The 21,644-nt window shown below is 39.2% G+C and overlaps 1 protein-coding gene across 1 annotated transcript; it reads right to left on the bottom strand.

The window, feature by feature from the left end:
- Positions 1-559: 559 nt before the first annotated feature.
- On the bottom strand, positions 560-11,337 carry prep (prolyl endopeptidase). Its single transcript, XM_003458233.5, has 14 exons — positions 11,102-11,337; positions 10,702-10,776; positions 9,439-9,572; positions 9,192-9,322; positions 8,708-8,917; positions 7,000-7,121; positions 6,776-6,881; positions 6,468-6,659; positions 6,149-6,346; positions 5,759-5,862; positions 4,011-4,242; positions 3,492-3,623; positions 3,236-3,392; positions 560-1,601 (listed from the first exon to the last, which is right to left on the bottom strand). Exons 1-14 carry the CDS (start codon positions 11,237-11,239, stop codon positions 1,307-1,309), a joined length of 2,226 nt encoding a protein of 741 aa, XP_003458281.1. The 5' UTR covers positions 11,240-11,337; the 3' UTR covers positions 560-1,306.
- Positions 11,338-21,644: the final 10,307 nt, after the last annotated feature.

Here is a 21,644-nt window from a genome sequence, read left to right as displayed (position 1 = left end):
TTTGAGAAGATGATTATAAAAGTCTCCGGTGCCAGATTATGCTTATGAAAACCAAAAGTGCGACATCGGAGAGGTTTTTGAACATGAAACATGTACGTTTATTAATCCTCATGGCTCCCTCTGTGAGACCACCCTCATTTTGTGCTTGCTGCTGTACCCGTTGTTCACTTTCAGCGTGACTGCCCCCTGGTGGAAGACCACACATGAACTCAAGATCAGATCTAGACGCCCTGACTTGCTTTGTCTGTGAAAGGGAACAACAGACCGATTCATATCCCAGGTTCTTGACTCGCTTCTCATTTCATTATAATTTTTTAATAGAAAGCAAAATATTTCTGCCTTTGCCCAAGATTATCTCAAATAAAACGATTTTTTTTTTTACTTACTTCCTTCATTTGTTTCACTCAAACTTGCCACTTTGAGGATTAATTCTCCGATCCAATTTGGACAATCAAATTTCATATATTTTTATCCTAGGCTGTTACCCTAGTGTAATTTTATTTACTACATAAAGGTCCATAGCTGTTAACATACACAAATAATAAAAGATCCTGATGAGTCACTGTTGAAAAAGTTATTTATTGTATTTGTGGCATTGTGTTTTGTTTCCTTTGAAAAGGAAAACAATCAGCACAAGTCAAGAGGTAGAAATCATCAGTCTGAAATTAATGTAAGGACTGACATTTACACACACACAGACACACACACACACACACACACACACTTTCCCATGGAAACAGATTTTTTTTTTGCATTTGTTTTCATTTCATCCACCAGCAGTACCATCATCCGTGTAATACTGTCACTAACATTTGTATGTACTGACATCATCTGACATCAAACAGACTCCATTCTGCGCACAATCCAGAAATAAATAACACACACATCACGTTGCAGCACCCAAAGGGAGCAGGAACAATCTTGAAATGAACTTTTTGCTATTTTCACCTCATGACTTTAACGGCTGATTGGCTGATTACTGCATCATCCTTGAAAAGAGCCCCCTGTGACTACACAGAACAAACAACACATTAGGTGTGAGAGATGCATGTTGGCTTATATTTGTGTGCATGGCAGAGCCTGATGACTCTGTGATCTAATCTGCTCACACAGGGGGAGGGACAAAAACAGATCAGCACAAAAAAAAAAAAAGGAGAAAAAAAAAAGGTAGCAGTGCTATAAACAATGTGTCAACATCTGGTATTAACGGTATTCTGGTATTAACGGTATTCTAAATATGGTTTGACCAAAGGATTAAAAAAAGAAAAAAAGAGAAACACCACACACTTTAAAAGGTAGGTGCAGGTTATTTGACCCAAGAGATGTTGAGACAGCGAGCGATGAAGGCGTAAGTGTCAGCCACCTCCTGAATGACTTTGCTCGTGGGCTTTCCAGCACCGTGGCCTGACTTTGTGTCCACAAGGATGAAAAGGGGATTTGTCTGCTTGGGGCTGCGACCTACAATGTGCTGCAAAGTGGCGATGTACTTGAGGGAATGCAGAGGCACTACCCGGTCATCGTGGTCACCTGTCAGCAAAAGCACAGCAGGGTACTGGACCCCATTGCCTTCTGGGACACGGATGTTATGAAGTGGGGAGTATCTGCGAGAGAGGACCAGTGGGATCTTTGTTAGGACTGCAACCGTTTAAATATTAAGTAAACAGCAGATTCCCACTATAAAAATGTCAGAGCAATGATAATGTTTTAGTAAAAAAATATTTTATTTAACCTTATAATATATTCACACTGCTATCCTACATTAGACACAAAATAGTCAGGTAATTTTCTTTGTTCTGAATATCTTTGTGAGCTTCAGTTCTCAAATCAAGAAACAAGGATAACTCCTGGAATGAGATATTTCATTAAAATACAGTACTGTGCCAGAGTCTTGAACCAATCCTTATTTCTTTATATTTTGTAAAGACAATTGAAAATCTGTGCAGTAATTATTTATTAAAATGGGCAAACAAACACAAGGAAATACAGTATACAAGCTAAAAGCTGAGACTGTACAATTCTAATAAGCATGAAAGTTGATATTTGGTATGGCCACCTTTATTCCTCAACACAGCCTGAACTCCTTAGGATCTTCTTTGGATGTTGGCTGCCTTTTGATCTGTTCTCTGTCAAGATGATCTCACACTGCTTCAATAATGCTGAGGTCTGGGTTCTGGGGAGACCAATCCATGACTGACAGTGTTTCATGGTCTATTTTTCTATTTGTGTATGCTTTTACTGCATTAACTGTGTGTTGAGGATCATTGTAATGCTAAAAAAAATGAAGCTGCTGTCAATCAAGTGCTTTCCAAACTGTATTGCCTGGTGGATTAAAATCTGACAGTGTTTTTCCACATTCATAATTCCTTAAAATTTGACAAGATCATCAACACCACTGGCTGAGATGTAGCCCAAAACCACCATGAGCCTCTGTATATATGCATCACACCATAAAGACCTGTTACCACTGATCTTTAATCCAGTGTTTGTGTAATTTGGCATAACTCAGCCTCCTTCCTGTTTCTCTTCCTTAGCAATGGCTTCTTGACAATTGGACTTTTTAAATCCCCATTTCTTAAGGAAATGACATTCAGACACTTTATCTGCTGCAGACAGGGTTTTAGGCCTGGCACTTTTCCTTTTGTCCTCCACTTGTCCAGTTTCCTCAATTTTTTAAAGGACATGCTGCAAACCATGCTGAAATTTGACAAGTTTTCAGCTAATAGCACCTTGGGACTCACCTTGTTTGTGCAAAAATACTATTTTGTGTGACTGTTATCTTCAGGATTTTTTTTTCAACTAAAGAAATAGGAATAAATTGTGTTTTTGTGACAGGCTGCTAGTAACAAAGCGTCTAAAGATAAGATATGAAATTGGTTCTTCACCAGGTTGTTATGTGTAGACACACGCTGGTTCTTACCTTGTGTTAGGTGCCTTTGTTATACTAGAATGAGTCACACGAATTAACGATTTTTTTTTTTTTTAGTGGTCAGGGACAAAGAAAGATTTTGACAGACCTTCACACAGCCTGGAGAACTATTGTTCGAAACCATTCTACGGTTCAGAAAGTGAGAGTAGCTCAAGACTTTTGCAAGCACTGTACATTTTTTTTATGTCCATGTAGCCAATGTAATCAGTGAAGCTTAGATTTGAATGTATAAAGGAACCTGCTGATGTAAATGCAGCCTACAGTATATATTTCACATTAAAATCTAAACTGTGGTCAGAGAGCACCTACTTGATCAGCCATTCAAACTGCTCTTTGTCTTCTGAACAGCCAAAGTCTGTGGTCCAGGCGTGCCCGATTGTGAACTTGTGGAACTTCAGCATGTCCATGACGCCCACCTGAGCTACTGCACATCCAAACAGCTCAGGCCGCTCATTTACACAGGCCGCTGAGACAGGACACCAAGGATTCAGAAACATCATCTATATCCATTTGCTGCGATTATATTGTTTTAGTATATCTTGTTCTTTAGTGGAAGCGTACGTACCTACAAGCAGGCCACCATTGGAGCCTCCATTTATAGTCAGTTTGGAGGGAGAAGTGTATCCCTCCTTGATTAGATATTCAGCTGCACACTGGAAGTCTGTGAAGCAGTTCTGTTTATTTGCCAGCATGCCAGCTGGAAGAAAGAATACAAAGTATGTAAATGAGGGCTTTGCACTGGTAATATTTAAAAGATTCCCTCCAGGCACGTTTGAAAAGATCTAAAATTATTATGCTTTGAATAATAATGTGTGTCTGATATGGTGTTTTTATGCTTGTCGGGTTAGAAATTCGTAAAAACAACATTTATGCCTCCTCAGCCACAGAAAACTCCAGAATCTATCAATATGCAAATATATTCATTTCAAACTTTTAACTAAAGGTGTGTCTTGTCTTTCAGTAATGACAATCTACTGTATGTCCTACACACAAACACAGTCATTTTCTAACAGGGCAAACTGGACACGCCCTTGCGATTGAGCTCTGTAGTCATGTTTATAATTACGTGTCAAAAGCTCCTCACCTTTGTGCCAGGTCTCCCCATATTCTCCTCCTCCTCTGATGTTGGCGACAGCTAAAACTCCTCCCAGATGTCTGACAAAGATGAGTCTGGACACGCTGTAGCTTGGCGTGATGGAGATGTTAAAGCCCCCGTAGCCATATAAAAAACCTGGATGGGAGCCGTCCATTTTGATGCCCTTCTTGTGAACAATGAACATGGGTATCTGAGTGCCATCCTTTGAGGGATAAAAGATCTGAGACAACAAGAGAGAAAAAAAAAAAAAAGATTGTCAGGGTAACATAAGGAGACGGGGAGTGAATTACGAAAAGGTAAAGAACAGTAAAGCTTACATCACCAGTCTATCCTTGTTTCTGAGTCAGAAGACAAGAGAAGACACAGGAGCTTTTTTAAAATCCTGTCTGCATCGTGAACATTTTACACTTACAGAGCTATTTCCGAGGCCGCTGTTTTCAGCAAAAGTATATAAATATATCTAACTCTGGGACACTATATGTACAGAGGAAGTAAAAAGAATTTGAAACATGGTCTGGCCAAGGCTAGACCATCTAAAGGACAATTTACTGCAAGTTTCTCAGGAATCTGAACCACTTAAATATAAAATCAGCTATGTCAGGTCATCCATTCCTGGCCCACAATCATTTCCCAGGGACACTGACAACATCTATCATAACATAAAAGCTTCAAATCTTATTACTAATTGTAAAATTTCTTTCTCTGTCATTTCTCTCCACAGGTGACCAGCTTCCAACTCCATCTGGCAATCAATCTTTTTTTTTTTTTTACAATAAATCATAATTAATGGCTGTTACTTTGGCTACATTTAAAGAGAAAGGGGTCATGTCTCCTCTGACGGCCGAGCAATCCTTCCCGTTATACTTCCGAATACTCCATACTCCGTTGGAGCCCACAGAAGCACCACATCTGCACGTACACTCGCGTTCACCATCTTAAAAACAAATTTACGTTACTTGGACCCAGGCAGCAAGTATTATCGAGGCTTTACTCTCAACTGTTTGGTTCAATTTGATGATGGAGGTGTGCCTCACTCTCTGAGTGTCCTTGCAGGTGAGAAAGAACTCCGGTCGTGAGGCAGTACTTTCCATAAATCTTTCTCTAGGTGATTTTTTTGAAAGGAAAAGTGCTAAGAGCTAAAAAAAAAAAAATGTCAGAAAAAGTTGCTTATTTGCCATAACAAGGTGAACTGACATGTGACAGTTACTACTGTGAATTATAGCAATGTGACACACCCACACTGACTTGGTATATAGCCTCATGTTTACAAAAATACAACATCTAAATCACAAAATTAAACTAAGAAACAAATATCTGATGATTTGACTATTAGGGTGCAGTTCTAGTTGAAGAATAAAATAATTTGAAAGCTCAGTTTGAGTGCTGCCTACGTTAATAAATGCTACCAGTACCTCTTTCAATGATTTAACCCACCTTTTCTACAACAACCCTAAGCTAATAGTTTGCCCACAGTTTGCCATTTTCGAGCCAGCCAATTGATAAAACCCTTCATTTTGTTTGTCAGGGTACAAACTGGCCGGTACACCACCGTTTTATGTCTGTCATTTTGGATAAATGCTGGGTCAGTACTTTAAAAACTAGGTTAAAGTTGGGCATTTATGCATAATTAACTGTTAAGATATCTTTTAATAAATGTGTTTACCACAGCCTATTTTTAAAGAGAAATGAAACACACCTATTTAAACACTGGTAATCCCAGTCTAGGCTCTAGTTACCTGTGTGGTCTGGTAGTCGGAGGGGTTGAAGCCTTTGACAGTGACCTCTCTGAAGATATGGGGCTGCAGGGGCTCCTTGGTTAGGTCACAATGGTAAATGATGGCTAGATGAAAAGAAAGTAAAAGTTTCATTTTCTTTACTACTTTGAAATCACTTCACAATCAGTGAATTCTTAAAGACAGTACAAATTTACTTAATGAAATAATACATGGAACTTAGAAATGAGAACAAAATTACATTACTTGTTGTTTCTTATTTATACAAACTTAACAAAGGTTGACTTATTTCACTTAAACAATATTTGCACAGGTAGAAATTGCAAAGCAAAGGCATCTGATAAACAAAATAGCTTTTTTTAATTAAAAATAATAATTTTTGCATTATAGTACCTGGAGACAGGAAAGAAGTGAAATAATAGAAGATCTCAGAGTCTCGCTTTCGTCCTGTGAACCCTACTATGGATCCAACATCAAGAGGGAAGGTCCTCAGCTCCTCTCCTGAGCTCAGACGATACATTTTCAACACATTCTTCACATCATGGAGGAAGCACACAAACAAATAGCTGGAGTATGTACAGGTGGCAAACACTGCAAGGAAGACATGGCAAAAAAATGAATGACGTTGAAATTTACCTTTAATGACAGGGCGAAACTGCTAACGCTTCATATTTTATAGGGAAAAGGTCATGCAAGTGTTGCAGAACCTCACCAATGACATCCTTCTCATGTTGAGGCAGGAGCTCCTTCCAGCTGCTCTGCTCCGGAGAGGCAAAGTCGATGTTGATTAGTCTGTAACGCGGGGCGTCTAAGTTGGTCTTGAAGGTGAACAATGTGCCCTCGTTCGTCACGTATTCGTACTCGGCGTCAAAGTTGTCGATTAATTTTACCCATGGCAAAAGTCCTGAACAAACAAGGATTTCAGTTCTAAAATCAAACTGCTAAGACTACAAGAAGAACAATATTTGTCTTAAAGTACCAAAATACTTTGACAAATAAAGAGACACAAATACAGAATACCTGTAATACCCTGAGGAGTGGTCTTGAGGTCACAATACCACAGTCTGTTGACAGGATCACAACCTTCTCTGATAGACAGCAGCACGTAGCGCCCATCTTCTGATACCTACAATACATCTGCAATCATTAAACTGCACCTGAATGCCAACTAAAGCATGCATTCTGCCCAAGTTTGATGACATGACAGTTGAGGGGAAAAAAAACCAAAACAACTTCACACATACTTCTGCTCCACTCATCCATTTGGGGTGATCAGGAAACTCTGCACATAGGACGTCCTCAGACTGTGGAGTCCCCAGAACATGATAGTATAACTTCTGATGCAGGTTAGTGGAGGTCTCAGTGCCTGAAAGCAAAAAACAAAATTGAATACAAAAAGACGAAGAGTGTTACGAGTGGGTGTAAATTTTATAATATTAGATTACAAAAGGTTTAAAAACAAAAACAATAAACAGAAATTAGCAAATGTTGACAAATGACAAACATTTTGCCTTATGACATTATTATATACATTCTCCTTAATTTACAGTGGCTCAAAAGTAATTGGACATACAAACGTAACTTTACATGGATGAAAACCCTTTACAATCTTTGACTGTCTAAAACCGGCAAACATCACCAAATGCTGTGTTTCTGCTCCCTGGAGATGCTCTGCTAGGCTTTCATTTGGTGCTTGTTTGTGAGTCTTTCTGCATTTGTGCACTATGCTCTATTGGAATGAGAATCGCTTACTGACTTGACCATTGAAGAATATCCCATTTCTTTGCCTTGAGAAACTCTTTGGTTGCTTTTGCAGTATGCTTTGGGTTAATATTCATTTGCACTGTTGAAGCACTGTCCTATCAGTTTTGTAGCATTTGGCTGAAACTGAGCGAGTATAAACCTGTACACTTCACAATTCATACTGCTATTTCTTTCAACGCTTACATCATTAATAAACACCAGTGATCCATTTCCACTGACATTATAAGTCGTGTCTGACTGGTAACGTGGCATGCTTCTCCATACTTTTCTATTGTCATCATCTGGTAAAAAGTTCATATTTGTTTGTTTTTTTTATTTCCTTTCCGGAACGATGCAGATTCTTTTAGAAGATTTCTGGTAAAATCTAATCTGGTCTTCCTGTTCTTGACTGTAATGAGCAGTTTTCACTTTATAGCAAAGTACAAACTGCTGCATTTCCTGCTGTACCTTGGCAATTTGTCATGTTCTTGACTTGGATAGTGTAAACTACATTTTCTAAACCATGAAAATGATTTTGTCATCATCCACCTTTGTGGTCTATGGCTCTATGATCTCTTTATTTTTGGTTTTTAGTTTTTTAGTCTAATGATGACAGCGAAAAGCTGTTACAAAAGAAATCAGCACTTTGACTTATTTGTCATGAAACAACAAGGGAACAGGCCTCACCTGGCCATTGAAATGCTTGTCAGTTGGTTAGCAATTTCAGTCTTTGTAAACGGAGGTCTGTGTACAAAAATGTCTGTAATTCCTCAAAAGCTAACATGTTTTTTTTAAATTTTTAATTCAAGGTTTAAAAAAAATACATTAATGGTATCTCTGATCAAGTTTTATTTTCCACTCACGTTTGAGCAGACATTGCTGCTGCAGTTTAACAGTCTATGTAGGCTGCATTTGGAGATATATAATTTTGAAACTGCTAGCAATTATCTAATGACAATTTAGCTTTTCATTAGCTTTTTTAAATGGTAACTGGCCAGTGCACAAAAAAGCGAGTCCTTAAGCAGATATCCATTAATCCATTTTCTTCTATCCTGGCAGAGAGCCCTGTCCCATGAGGCTAGGTAGGCAGACTGAGTTCCAAGAATGTCAATTATCTTATAAGTATTTCATATTTTGAGGGTAATTTACTGCAGCTAAATGAAGGTTTAGTATTTGAGAATGTTTGAATCCTGTCCAACACAGTCTTACCATCACTTTTGCCCTCCTGGTCAGGATACGAGTTGTAAAAAAGCCCCTTCCCATCGTGGGTCCAGGACATGCAACTAAACTTGACTCGCTCCAGGCGGTCCTCTAAAGGCACAGCACCCTCAACGCGCAGAAAGCGGATCTCCACCCAGTCAGACCCACTGGCACTAGTGCCATATGCCAGGTACTCCCCATCCTCAGAGAATGCATAGCCTTGAAGAAATCAGAGAAACATAAATAGAACGTTAACAAGGAAACTTAACAAAATTTAGATGTCAGAGAGGACACTATATTTGTAGAGATTTTTATTCAAAACTGAATAAAAACTACCACATGAAGCAACTATTACTTGAAAGGCAATTTTGAACTAAATGTATTACTAAAATTACTAAAATTAAAAAGAGCACACGATCCAGAAATACAGGTAACATATTTTTTCATGTCAGTAAAATGGATACTTTGCTTTTATAATAGCCACAGCTGATACCTCGCAGAGCAACTGTCCCATCCTCAGAAAATGTGTTTGGATCTAAGAAGACTGTGGGCTCGGCATCTAGGCTCTCTTGCACATACATCACACTCTGGTTCTGGAGGCCTGTGTTGTAAAAGTGAAAGTACCTAAAAAACAAAGAGAAAAGCTACTGGAATGTCACATAATCACTCTGTCATCTAACACTAAAGCTGAAATCCAACATCACAAATATTATTAAGGAATCAGTTGCAGCAAGCTTTACCTGCTTCCTCTCTTGAAGGGACAGCTATACTTTGGATAGTCGTACAGCTCAGTCATGCGCTCTTTGAACAGCTCTCGCACCTCACAGTGCTCTAAAAATGGCAAAGTGAGCTGGTTCTGAGCACTGACAAAGGCCTAATGGAAGAAAGCATAATACAACCATGCTTTACATTTTACCATTATCATTTCAGCAGACTGTTCAAAAGAGCAAATAATTATTTAGCAGATATCTTTGCTGTGGAAAAAGTATCCACCCCTTCCTGAGTTCTTTTTTTGGCACATTTGTCATGACTAAATGTTTTAGATCAAACAAACTTTAACATCAATGATAACCTGAATAAATACAAAATGCAGTTTTTAAATAAAGATTTTATTTTTACCAAGGGAAAAAAAGCTATCCAAACCTACCTACAAGCTAGGTTTTCAGATTGTACTCTAATTAGAGAAGATAATTTTGTTAAACATTTGCATATTTTTCATTTCTCATGTCTCATGATCTATTAAACTGAAGGAGTCTGTTAATTTAGCTTAAGTTTAAAATATACTAAGAGACATTAAAAACATACAGAGCCAACAACTACTGATTGTTTGTGCATGAAAATATAACAAACTGACCCCAACCCCAATACCACAACTGCCACAGGTAAGCAGGGATCAGGCGATCGGCATACTAACTCCTACGGAGAAAAATATGATTTACAAATGTGTACAGTAATTTGTGTGTAACATTTGAGGACTCACAGATGCGTGTTCCAATCCACATACAAATCGATTTGACCACACGTAAAACTATTTAATGCCGGTGCACCAATTTTCTGATATGCACGGATTACAGTGCATGCTAACGTGTCCTCAAAAGTTACACGTAAATGATTGTACACAATTTTTAATCTTAGTTTATGCTTTTGAAGCAAGTTTTTCTCCACAGAAATTCATAATGAATGCTGGAAGAACTGAAATATATAAATGAAAATCCAATATTGTTGTTCTATAATGTCTCTGATAGGCTAAGCATTATATATGTACTGGGGTTATACTAATATTAAAATGTGCTTGATCTGAAACATGTAAGTATGACAAATATGCAAAAAAGAAAGAAAAAAAAATCAAGAGATGCTACCCTTTAAATGCGCCTGCGACATTTAATACCAACACTTAACTATCTAATCATATGCCCACATTTCTTAATTACAAAAGGCGACACAACAACTAAACATGGCAGTTTAGTTGTTGCTGGTGATTTGAGTGGTAACAGAGAGTTTACCTGTGTCTTTTCACTGTCAGGGTCCTCCAGCCAGCTGTAAGGGTCAGGTACTTTGCAGCCATGATAGTCATCCACCTGAGACCAGCCATAGAGGAATGATTAAAAGGTGAAGTAGCTAAGCAAAACAGAGTTGAGCTATCGGGGTTATAAGCCCAGGGTGTTTAGTAAAGTTAATCACGTAGCATCTTGAAAGGCTAAATTTGGACTTGTAGTTAAGTTATGGCTATCTCTGAAATGCATGCATTTTTGTCAACATAGCCAATCTCAGTTTACCAGTGCTGGCTAAGCTAACTAGCATGCTAACAAAGCGAACGCTCTTTTCAATGAATGAAAGCGCGTGATGATTAAGCATCCCGGCTTATTAGCACGCTAGGCTAGTTAGCAACCCACATTTACTTACAACTGACTCGTCGCGGTAAGCCTGGGGATACTGAAAGGACATTTTGGACGTCAGTTTTCGGGAATTTCGTAACCAAAAAAGCTGCCGCAGAGATTGGAAAGGTGCTTTTGAAATGACTCTCGCGGTCCTGTAAAACATAAACTTAAACCGCAGAAGCTTTTGTGTGGAAAAGACACCGCTGCTTGTACACAGCCAACAAGCGCTTTCATGAGAATTCACTGACTGTCAACCAATGTTTTACAGCGCCCTCTGTTGGCCAATAGCGAGAAGAAGATTCTTGGAACCTGATTTAACCAACCACTTAAGATGAATTTAATAACCTCAATTAAACGGTTTTAATGTGAAATCATTTATGTAGTCTGTTACGTTCAATAAAACAAATAAAATGGAGATTACGTGCTTCAGTACTTTCCCCTGTAGGCCTACACACTTCATTAAAGAAGCAACATAACTGACAAAGAGAGATTAAATGCAATAGTTTAAATAGTCTGTACCAAACTGTATCTAAACCAGGAATTCACGCAAGCATAAAGTGTTTAATGGCAAGGTCTAAGCTAAGCTTTGAAACACTTCTTGAAAACTGCTACAGTAAATTTAAAAGGAATTCAAAACAATGTCAGATGCTTATCAGCATCTACAGTTTCGAATTCTGTGTTTGGTATTGATCTTTGTAGTTTTTATTCATTTTACTTGCAAAAATAGACTCGTACAGTTTAATAAAGCTGGAATGCCAGTAGAAGTCATTTCAATTTAGAAATGAATACACAATATGTATAGCCCTGTAAACAGTGTTCATCTTATTTTTTCCTTTTCTTTTTTGATAGGTTAGAAGTCCACTCTAAACAGAGCAGCTTTGTTAAAAAGTGACATTATTGGTAAAGGTTATCTGAGTCCACTGAGAATCTCCATCACTAGCCTTATCTATCTGACAGCACAAGAGAACGGTCAACTCTTCACTCTTTTTGCTTCCTGCTCATCATCGTCCCCTCCCTTCCTTCCACTTCTTGCTTAATCAATCAGCGCTGATTTGACGATTATTATCTCTGGCACCTACTCTTACACAATGACTGATAGCTCAGGATAAGGCTCACCGAGCCGGCTCGCAGCTTGAGGAAATGAGCGGAACTAAGTGATTAATTATAAGATACAGTGTGTTTCTTAGAGAACTCATGGGCTTTAGTATTATTTGGCTTATTATGTGTATTTAAAAATGAAAGTAAATGTATTTCCAGCAGTATTTTGTATTTTAAACAGTAGTTTTAAGAAGAAATCTGACGTGTTTTATATAAGTTTGTTTATCTGTGACGCAACATTTTGACTTCATGTCATTCGTAAGGTATGCAGATAAGAGGCTTGTGACAGCTTTAATTACGCAGTGGCGTTTGCATCGAAAAGGAAACACATTGTTGGGATACCGCTGGCGATCAGATGGGCAGATGTCTGCAGGGAGATTGGAAAGTGTTTTTACTTTTAGACTTGGCTTGAAGCATTTCCCGGCTGTCACATGGTCAAACCGGTTGGAATGCTTTGAAATGTTCAGACTGTAAAAGATTCTTAATCAGTGAGATCTTTTTATGGGTGAATTTACAATGAAAGTGAAGAATGAGAGAAGCTAAGTGCAGGTGACGGAAAAGCAAGAAGTGTTTCACCTGTGTTGTCTTTTTCTCTGTTGAGAAAATGTAGTTGCGAGCGGGATATATTTCAGGTTGTGTCATTGCTGTGTTCGGCTTGTTGCATTGTTCCTGGGCGGATAGATATGATCTCTTTAGATGGATTTTTTTTTAGGTCGGAAATGTTTGTGGTGGTGTTTTGAGGTCAAAGTGCTGTCGCTGCGCTCACCCACCCCCACAGCCCCTCTCACCTCCAGCCCTCTTCCCTTTTTAAGCTGGACTCAGGAATACCCTTCTGTGCAAAGAGGATCTCTTCCTGTTTGCCAATTGTCAGGCCATTGTCCTCTGACGCCTCTGTTTCCCTGACAAACTGAGGAGAAAAAAAAACACTGAGCATGTTTGTGTTTGCCTTGCAATGTGGACTATTTTATGCTCATAGAGTAGTTGGGTTCATGCACTTGTATATTTGACATAGAGCTGGGATGGGCCAGGAGCTGCCCATGCATGAATTACCCCCCCCATGCCCAATTTCCACCATTGTCCAAAGCCTGTCCGGAGATCCACGCAACCCACCCACCCCCACTCTACCCCTCATTGTCGGAAGCACCTGTCTCTGTCGCAGCAGTTTAAGAAGGATGACCACCTGTTGTGTCACCGTGTAGGGTTACCACAAAGTTATCTCATTCAAAAAACCTCCACTCAGGCTGGCTCCTGTGATGCACTGCATTTGGTTGCATGTGTTAAGCTCTTTTTAGTTTACGCTTGACTAAAAAGAAAACGAAACAAATCAGTAAAGCATAAAGAAAGCTGCCGATGATGCCCATCTAAGGAGAAGAGATGACAGTCTGACATCAGCACCTGACTGGAAAAACCAGTCTAATGTACCAAGATGAACTGTGCTAAACAGATCTAAGTGATGTACAGATTGTGAAATCTGTACATCTCTTAGTCATTATAAGAGCTATGTAAGTAGATCTCTTCTTCAGCTCTGTCTTTAAGTTTTTCTTCAGCATCTACAGATAGATTGATACTGTATTGATGCCATAAGGGAAATTATCATGCTACAGCAGCAGGATAATGAATAGAAATAGTACAGTCTACAATAAATAAACAGCATAGTTAAAATAAGTAAGTAAAAATGCCACAAGCGCATAGTGAGGGCCTTATGCTGTGAGACAGTGTAAAAATGTATATATGCAAAAGTGATTTAAAAAAAAGAAATAGGTTTGAGTTAAAGAGTAAAAGTAAGATCTAGATTGTACAAGAGAATAGTGCAGTAATATTGCATTAATAATTATGTACGCTATAAATCTTGGGAACAAATACATTGCTGATGTAGTGTTTTATCTTGGGACAGGGAGACTAGTTTTCATGTAATCTAGTCAGTGCAGTTAGCTGTGACATTTTTTTATTTTTCATCTCAGATGCTGTCAATGCGCATTTCCCTTTTGTGAAGTGTTTCCTGAAGATTCTTGGTGTCACAGACAAGTCCCAGTAATTCGATTTAATAACAGTAGTCCAAAGGGATCCAAACACAACAAAACAATACCCAGGCAATAATAAGGATGCTTTTAAACACAGAGATCACAGGGGACAGCTTCCTGGCTGGCTGTCATTAGCCAGGGCTGGGAAAACAGTGTGTGATGATGCGGTGGTGGGGTCAGTAAAATCAGGCCCCTCAGATATCCTCAGACAACAGGATGTTATTGAGTATCCAGCCGAGGGAAATTACAGCACACGTGGAAGAAGGATGCGACCAGTGCAAAAATTATAGGAAATGCTAAATGCCTTTGTCATGGTGTTCAGACGTGCTGCTGTGCCATTTTCATTGACTCTCGGGCTAAGGCAAGATGCCGTGACTCATGCCGTATGTTGACAAGTGACAAAACAGCCATTATAAATTTGGGTTTGAGCTGTGACAACAAGCCCAATGTTGTCCACTAGTGATCTCATGTCTGTGTATTTCGGGATACCGCAGCTAATAAGGTCCTGTCAGCATCTATTCAGACATACAGCCGAGATTTCATTCAGCAGAAAAGCATAAAATAAGAACCGCAATAAGACCAAGTCAATCACCCTGAGGAGAAAAGACGTTTGCCATTGTTTGTACCGATCATGCTGAAAAGGGAAAGAGAGCACTCAGGTTACCCAAAGGCAACGTGGTGAAAGAGCTGAGAATAAAAGGGCAGTTTTAAAACAACACAACTTTCAGGTGCCAAGGGTCTTTGATTGCTTGTTTGTGCTCCTTGTTGTATTCACGCTCCCAGAAGTAATGCCAGCGAAAAGAAACGATGATGTCACTGTCTGAAAATAGATCTTCATCTTTCAGTCGAAGCAATTTGTTTCCCTTTATGCTCTGTCTTTCCTCCCGGTCAAAGTTGTCTGTGCACTTCTTCCCGCTAGACTGAATCAAGTCTTGCCAATGTCTGGCAGTCACATTTTCAGACAGCGATGTTTTCATCACAGGCATCTGCAGTGGCTTTGTGGTCTTTATTAGTTAGAAAAAGTGGGAGCTAAGTGGTAGAACAAAACTGAGATATCATGATACTTCGACCTCAGTTAAAGAAGTGGTTTGTAATCACTGTGGTAAAGTCCACAGTAACCAGAGAATCATTAGGGAAATGATAAGTTTCCCTAAGTCATATGTCCATCAGCTCGACGTGTCTCCTGTCTTTATCTCCTTTCCTTTGTTTTGTCTTTGAACCTTACCTGCTTTGTTTTCTGGGTTTGTCACAAAGAGAAGAGGAGGAGCTATCAGCAGGAAAATGAACGTATTGCTTGTGTGCAGACAGATATTACCCTTTCAAAATACAAAACAAATATGTGTTTGTGCGTGCCCTGTAATTTTGCAGTTGACATGTGCACTTAGAGTGGGGCTCTGGGACCCTTTTAATGACCGGGACGGGCAACGCTGGAGACAGGTGGAAGACAGTGCTGTCTGACTGGTCTGAAGTGCGTGCGTGTGTGTGTGCGCATGTGTCTTTGCATTAGTTTCTAAGTAGTTGCACATACTCAGATGTGCCGACAGACATGCTGGCACCCGATGATGTCACTGATGTTGTCACTGAATAACTGTAAGCTTCCTCTTTTTGTGACAAAAAAAAAAAGAAATCACACCATTTGTGCTCACTTGCTGAAACAGGACGTTACAATAATAGCAGCACTCTCATTAGCACAGAGTTCATCAGTGCCAAAAAAAGTTTTTGTTTCTTGTATTTCTCAGTATCACTCTATTGTTTGCCCATTGAAAGTGAAGTTGTACAAACTTACACAGATAGCTTTGTATGAGAAAAACTGTAGTCCTGCCACAAAGGGAAAAATACTATAAAGTACAAGCCCGCACACGTAGTGTTTCTTGTCTGAGTCAAGAAAAGACATAGCATATTGTTTTTGGGTTTTTTTGTTTTGTTTTGTTTTGGGGGTAGTTGATAGAGCCTCTGTACTCCACTTCCTCTGTTTCATTCTTTATGCTAATCTAAGCTAACTCTGAGGCTAAAAAAATAAAGCTAGCACTTAAGCAATAGATTCTGCAGTTCCTCAAATGGCCACTTGGGGCTGGTTGCAAGAAGAGCAGAAGAAGTGAAAAACCTGGCCAAGACAGCAGGAAGTGAAACAGATACAATTGCAAAGTGGACAAAAAAGAAAACGAATAAAATAAATGTGGTTTAACAGGAACCAAAAACCACAGAACATGTGCTCCATCTTGGTAGGTATTTTTTTCTTTGCTATGTTACTTGGAACTAATGCGTAGATATGTGTATATTTGTTATGCACGAATACAGTTTGCTAGCCAAGTTTTCTAGCTTAGATGATAACTTCACTTCACCGTCTTATCTAGACCTAAATAACATGAGTTACCTAATTGTTAAGTGATAAAGTAGCTGTTTCCAGGTTGGAGACGCTATTGCATCAGACAAAGCTCCACTGCCCCATCCCCTTAAACAAAGCAGTCTTTTTAGTTTTATTTTTTTTCTTTTATTTGATCTTCTTCCTATATTATTACAGCATTTGTCATCATGTAGTATTGATTTTTTTTAAAAAATTTTGGTAACATTTTAACCCTCATCCTGCACATTACCTTGATTAATACTGTTTATATTAGCCTAATAATAGAACTATAGCTAGCTAGCTGAAGATAAAAGAACATAACACGGTATTTAAACTGGTTTTTCACTAATATTGTTAATATTTAGGGTTTGTTTCCATTGGTTTTAGCCCATTAACTCATTTATGTCTTATTTTAACACTCCTTGTATTGACAGTTATCAGTGTTTTCAAGTAACTTCAAGATACCCATTCGCTGTATTTAAACGATTTAAGCGCTCATCGAGTGCCTGTAAACTCATTTTCTTTTGTGATTCATAGAGCGGTGCTGCTTGGGTGAAGGTATTTCATTTGATACTTTGTTTTAAAAACCATCACACACAAGAAATGCGTTTTGGTCAGCACTGCTAATAATTAAAGAATTGTCAAGGTGAGATTCAAAGGATTATTATTTCCTGTGTAAGGAACTGATTGCACTCACTGAAGAGGGCACTTACAAAGTAAGCAAGGGGTAAGCATGAATACGCATACAGCTAAGCATATTGCATCAGCTTAGGGGTCACAGTCGGGCTTCCTGTGGATCTTTGTTTAAGATATAAAAGGAAGTTAAGCGTGTATGTGTGTGGGTGTATGAGAGAGAAATGGTGAGGGGAAATTCTACAAGTGGCTAAAAAGTGACTGCATGGATCAGGTTGGCCTCATGGATGGCTACTTGTTCAAGAGCCATCCAAAAATATGAGGAGGCTGCTCCTTAGAGACAAAAAATATGATAGACGTAGACAAAGACAAAGATATATATACACAAACACACATACAGACATGTCAAAAAGAGAGTTTTTACGGGATTCCTGTGAAAATCTTAGTACACACCATCTACTTCCATAAGAATCAAAAGGGTAAATAGCATGCAGGTGCTGCAAATTTAAATGCAAGTGGTTCTTTGATCATCAAAAAGAGTGAGCATCTCTATAAAAACTTTCATTTTGGTAGTTTGTTGGTTTGGAGAATTCAGGTGTAAAATCCTACAATCTTCCCAGGAGTGGATGTCCCAAAAAACCCAAGAGTCACATTTCAGACTCTTTAGGCCCCAGTTAGCAAGCTAAATGCTAAAGTTGGAGCATGACTTAAGTTTGTAAAAGTTGCATATGTACAAACCGATTCTGGAAAAATGTCCCGAACAGACTAAAGTAGGTATGTTTGACCATTGGTGGAAACCAAACCAAACACAGGATATCAGTGTAAACGTCTCTTATTAAATGTGAAGGACAGTGATGAAGGGGTGAGGATTTGGCTTATTAAGGATTCACAGGACATGGGAACCTTACTGTCATGAACTCCTCTGTATGCCAAATTCTAGAGTCAGATGTGAGGCCATCTGTCTGACAGTGACAGTGGCAAACCTACAAGACAGTGGCTGAAAATGAGAATAACCTAGGTGTTGCAATGGCTTGGTCAAAGTCCAGACCTAAACCTCAATGAAATGCTGTGGTGAGAGCTGTTCTTAAACAAATGCAAACCTCAATGAATTGACATAATGTTGTCAAGAAAAGCGGGTTAAAATTCCTCCCCAGTGATGTGAGAGAATGACGTACTGACAGTCATACAGTAAATGATGACTTCAAGTTATAGCTTCTAAAGGTGGTTAGGATCTTGGGGCGCACTAAGTTTTTCAGATTGTGAAAACTGTCCTGTGGAAACTTTGTTTTTCACATGACTTTATAACGCTACTGTGTATGTTTAAGAGATTCTGACTACTTACCATTTTCTTTGGGGTTGGGCAGATAGGTTGAAAAAGAGAGTGTGTGTTTGCGTGAGTGAGTATGTGTAATAGTTTGTGTGCATCCTTCCCGGATGACAGGCCCCTCTGTTGGTCATTATTACAGTCTGGCTTAGTAATCAAGAGGAAGACTAAACAATGTGAGAAGGCTTTTGATACAGGCAGGTGTGGCTCCTGGGGGTCTGACACTTCCTTGCTTGTACAACTGTCTGTCTAAAGATGCCAGTGTCTGTAAGCACACCCTTTGTTTTCCCACTCAATGCTTCAAGTGAAATTTAATGCAGCAACTGCTTCGTCTTTCTTTTTTTTTTTAGATCAGAAACAAATGCTGTGGCTATTTTAGAGTAATAGTCGGACCTTAAAGAGAGTCAAAACGTTTCCTAAGTATTAGTAATGGTGATAAAGAGGCATGATGCAACTGAAGAGTGAGAAAAAGTACACCTCATTTCAGACAAAATACTCAGGAAGAACTTTAAGGGGTCAACCACAATGCTTTGGTTCTCAGAGCAGCATGTTGGTTTCTATTATTAACCATCAGGTTACTGTAAACTCATGTGATGCTGTATGGAAGCTTGTGCAGTAAAATAAACAGTGAATCAAATTTTTTTTTAAACCCAAAGAAACTGTTTTTACAGAGAACTGAGGATTGCTATATGCATGACAAGACTGGCATGACATTCTGATGCCAGTTAGGATAAGAACATACAGACACCTGTAATTTCTACTATCCAGCCTGAGTAACATTTAAAAAAGAAAGAAGTGTTCTGGATTATTAGTATTGAATTAAGTTTTTATTAAAAAACATCTTTTGTGGGTCAGCCGAGTACAGTGATACATTTTTTTCTTCCTGTTCTCCTCATCTCTGTGGGTGGCTTTGTCAGGATCTGAAAAGACATCTGTTGTGAAGCGCAGTAGCATTCCTGGCCCTGAAACCACGATAATAACCCTTGGCCTGTCAACAGGAGATCATCCAGCAATTGAAGAGAGATGGCTGGACTGGGTGGGTGGTGGCTGTGGTGCAGCGCTGTCGGGTTTTGTTTTTTTCAGATTAACACATGAAATGGATCAGAGGACAGAAAAAAAGATGGAGAAAGACGGCGTGCATCAGTGTTTTTCTAATTTAATAAAATAAACCCAATTCATTCATTGTGTTCACATTGCTACCACTGACATATAGATGAAGCATATCTTGCCTCAATCAACTGTCAAAGACCGGATGAAATGCACGTGAGAGTAAATGTTTCCTCAACCACAAGCTGTCGAGAGTATAGGGTATTTCGAGGTAAAGGAAATCACTTAAAGTAACATGAAATGGATGGGGAGGCTGTCATGGCTGACAGGCTGATAACACCACAGTAAGGCAGGGTGACATAGGTCAGAGTAGGGGACAGTGACAGCAAGATAGCTGTGATAAAATTCTAAATATTTCTCCTTGAGTCAGCCGTAAAACTTCAGAAAAAAAGCCAGAGGTGGAGGCTCTGTTGAACAATTGAGGGGTAATGGGTTATAAAATGGGCTCAGTCTTAGCCATCTCTGCCAAAGTGCATTGTCCTCATTCTTGCGGGAGGTGACAAGGAAGGAGTGGTCACCTTTGGTTCTCCTGCGAGACATAACCCAAGGCAGGTTGCAGATTCGGGCATGGAAATTAGAGAGTAACCCATTAATGGAGCCTTCCCCCACAGGTATTCTTGGCTTGTGTTAAAGCAGGTTTCTGTATGGAAGTCTGTGAAATCTTACTGTTGATTAAGTGTAATTTTAAAGTAATTATAAAATAGTTTTTACATGTACCGCAGGAGATTTAATCAATTCGATGATTAAAGAGAAAAATTCTCAAAATGTGAAAAAATGGGTAGATGCTGTGGTCTATTTTGGTTGAACTAACCCTTTCAGCACAAAAAAGCTGAATGTATCTAATGCAAAGAAAAATTTAGAGCTGGTGCTATTTCATGTAAGGGCAATGCAGAACGAGCCAAGTTTTCCGAGATGGGTGCAAATTGAAACCTGCTGCTCATTGTGAGCTAGCTAAGAGCTAATGGCTGTACAGTTGGCACACTGACTTCTGTTTGGCAAAGCCAAATTCATGCAAATGATGAAAGTAAAACATTTGCTTCACTTTCTGCCTGAAAGCACTTTTAATCCCAGTCTGCTCAGCGTTTATTGTGATACTGTAAATCTAAGGGTGGCTGTTCTTTAGCAAAATACTCATTGCCCTGCTTTGGGTACATGACGTGTCTACTTTCACTTCCTACAGCACATCCTAAACCGGTTAAAGTCAGTCATCTTGTTATTGTTAGTCTACTTGTATGCAGCTTACACTTCATTACACTTCCTGCTCACTGACTTCATTCTAAGAATGCCATCTCAATTATCAGATCATCTAAACCAAGTTATAACCAGCTACACAGCTACATATACATGTACACCCATACTCAAAAACCTCCACACGTATGTGTAAGTTTGTCTCCAGGGCCTGTGCACAACTCAGACTAGAAGTCCATGCTGTCATTATGAGAATTACTCACACATACCTATGAGTAATAGACATAGTGTAGAGAAGGTCCAGATAAAGAGGCATTAGAGAGGAAGAGGAGGAGGAGAGGAGAGCTGAATAGAAGGTGATGAATGAGATGACTGAAGGCAAAGAAAGAGAACGAAAGAGTGAGAGACAGAAGTGGATTTTAAATTACATGGTGGCTCATGTCAGCAGTCCTAATTAGTAGCTTGGTCAGGTGTGGTGAGTGGGCAGGAAGCATGAAAAGGACAAAACACCACAAAAACAAAGAAGAGTCTACAAGCGCCAGAATCCACTTGACATATGCCAGTGCATTATGGACCTCCCCAAATTGAAAGTGAATGTGACCAGTGTAGATGTTCAATGTGGAATTAAGTTTACAGATAGGTGTACGGCGTGGCCGTTCAGAGCGTGGCGCGTGTCTAGCGCGTGGGTAACGAGAAAGAAAATTCTGACAATTCCTGAGCTGGCTGGAAGCCGGCCAAATCAAATATTGCTTTTGGAGAGAAGTCAAGAAGAGGAAGGAGCGGGGGTGGAGGTGAAAACAGGGCTGTAGATCTCAATCTTACCTGGGCATTAACAAATTCTGGACCTCCCCCC

Source organism: Oreochromis niloticus, linkage group LG15 (genome assembly GCF_001858045.2).
Source record: "Oreochromis niloticus isolate F11D_XX linkage group LG15, O_niloticus_UMD_NMBU, whole genome shotgun sequence".
Classification (NCBI taxonomy): domain Eukaryota; kingdom Metazoa; phylum Chordata; class Actinopteri; order Cichliformes; family Cichlidae; genus Oreochromis; species Oreochromis niloticus.
Note: the sequence above shows the minus strand (reverse complement) of the source record. Positions and strands in the feature narration are given on the sequence as shown.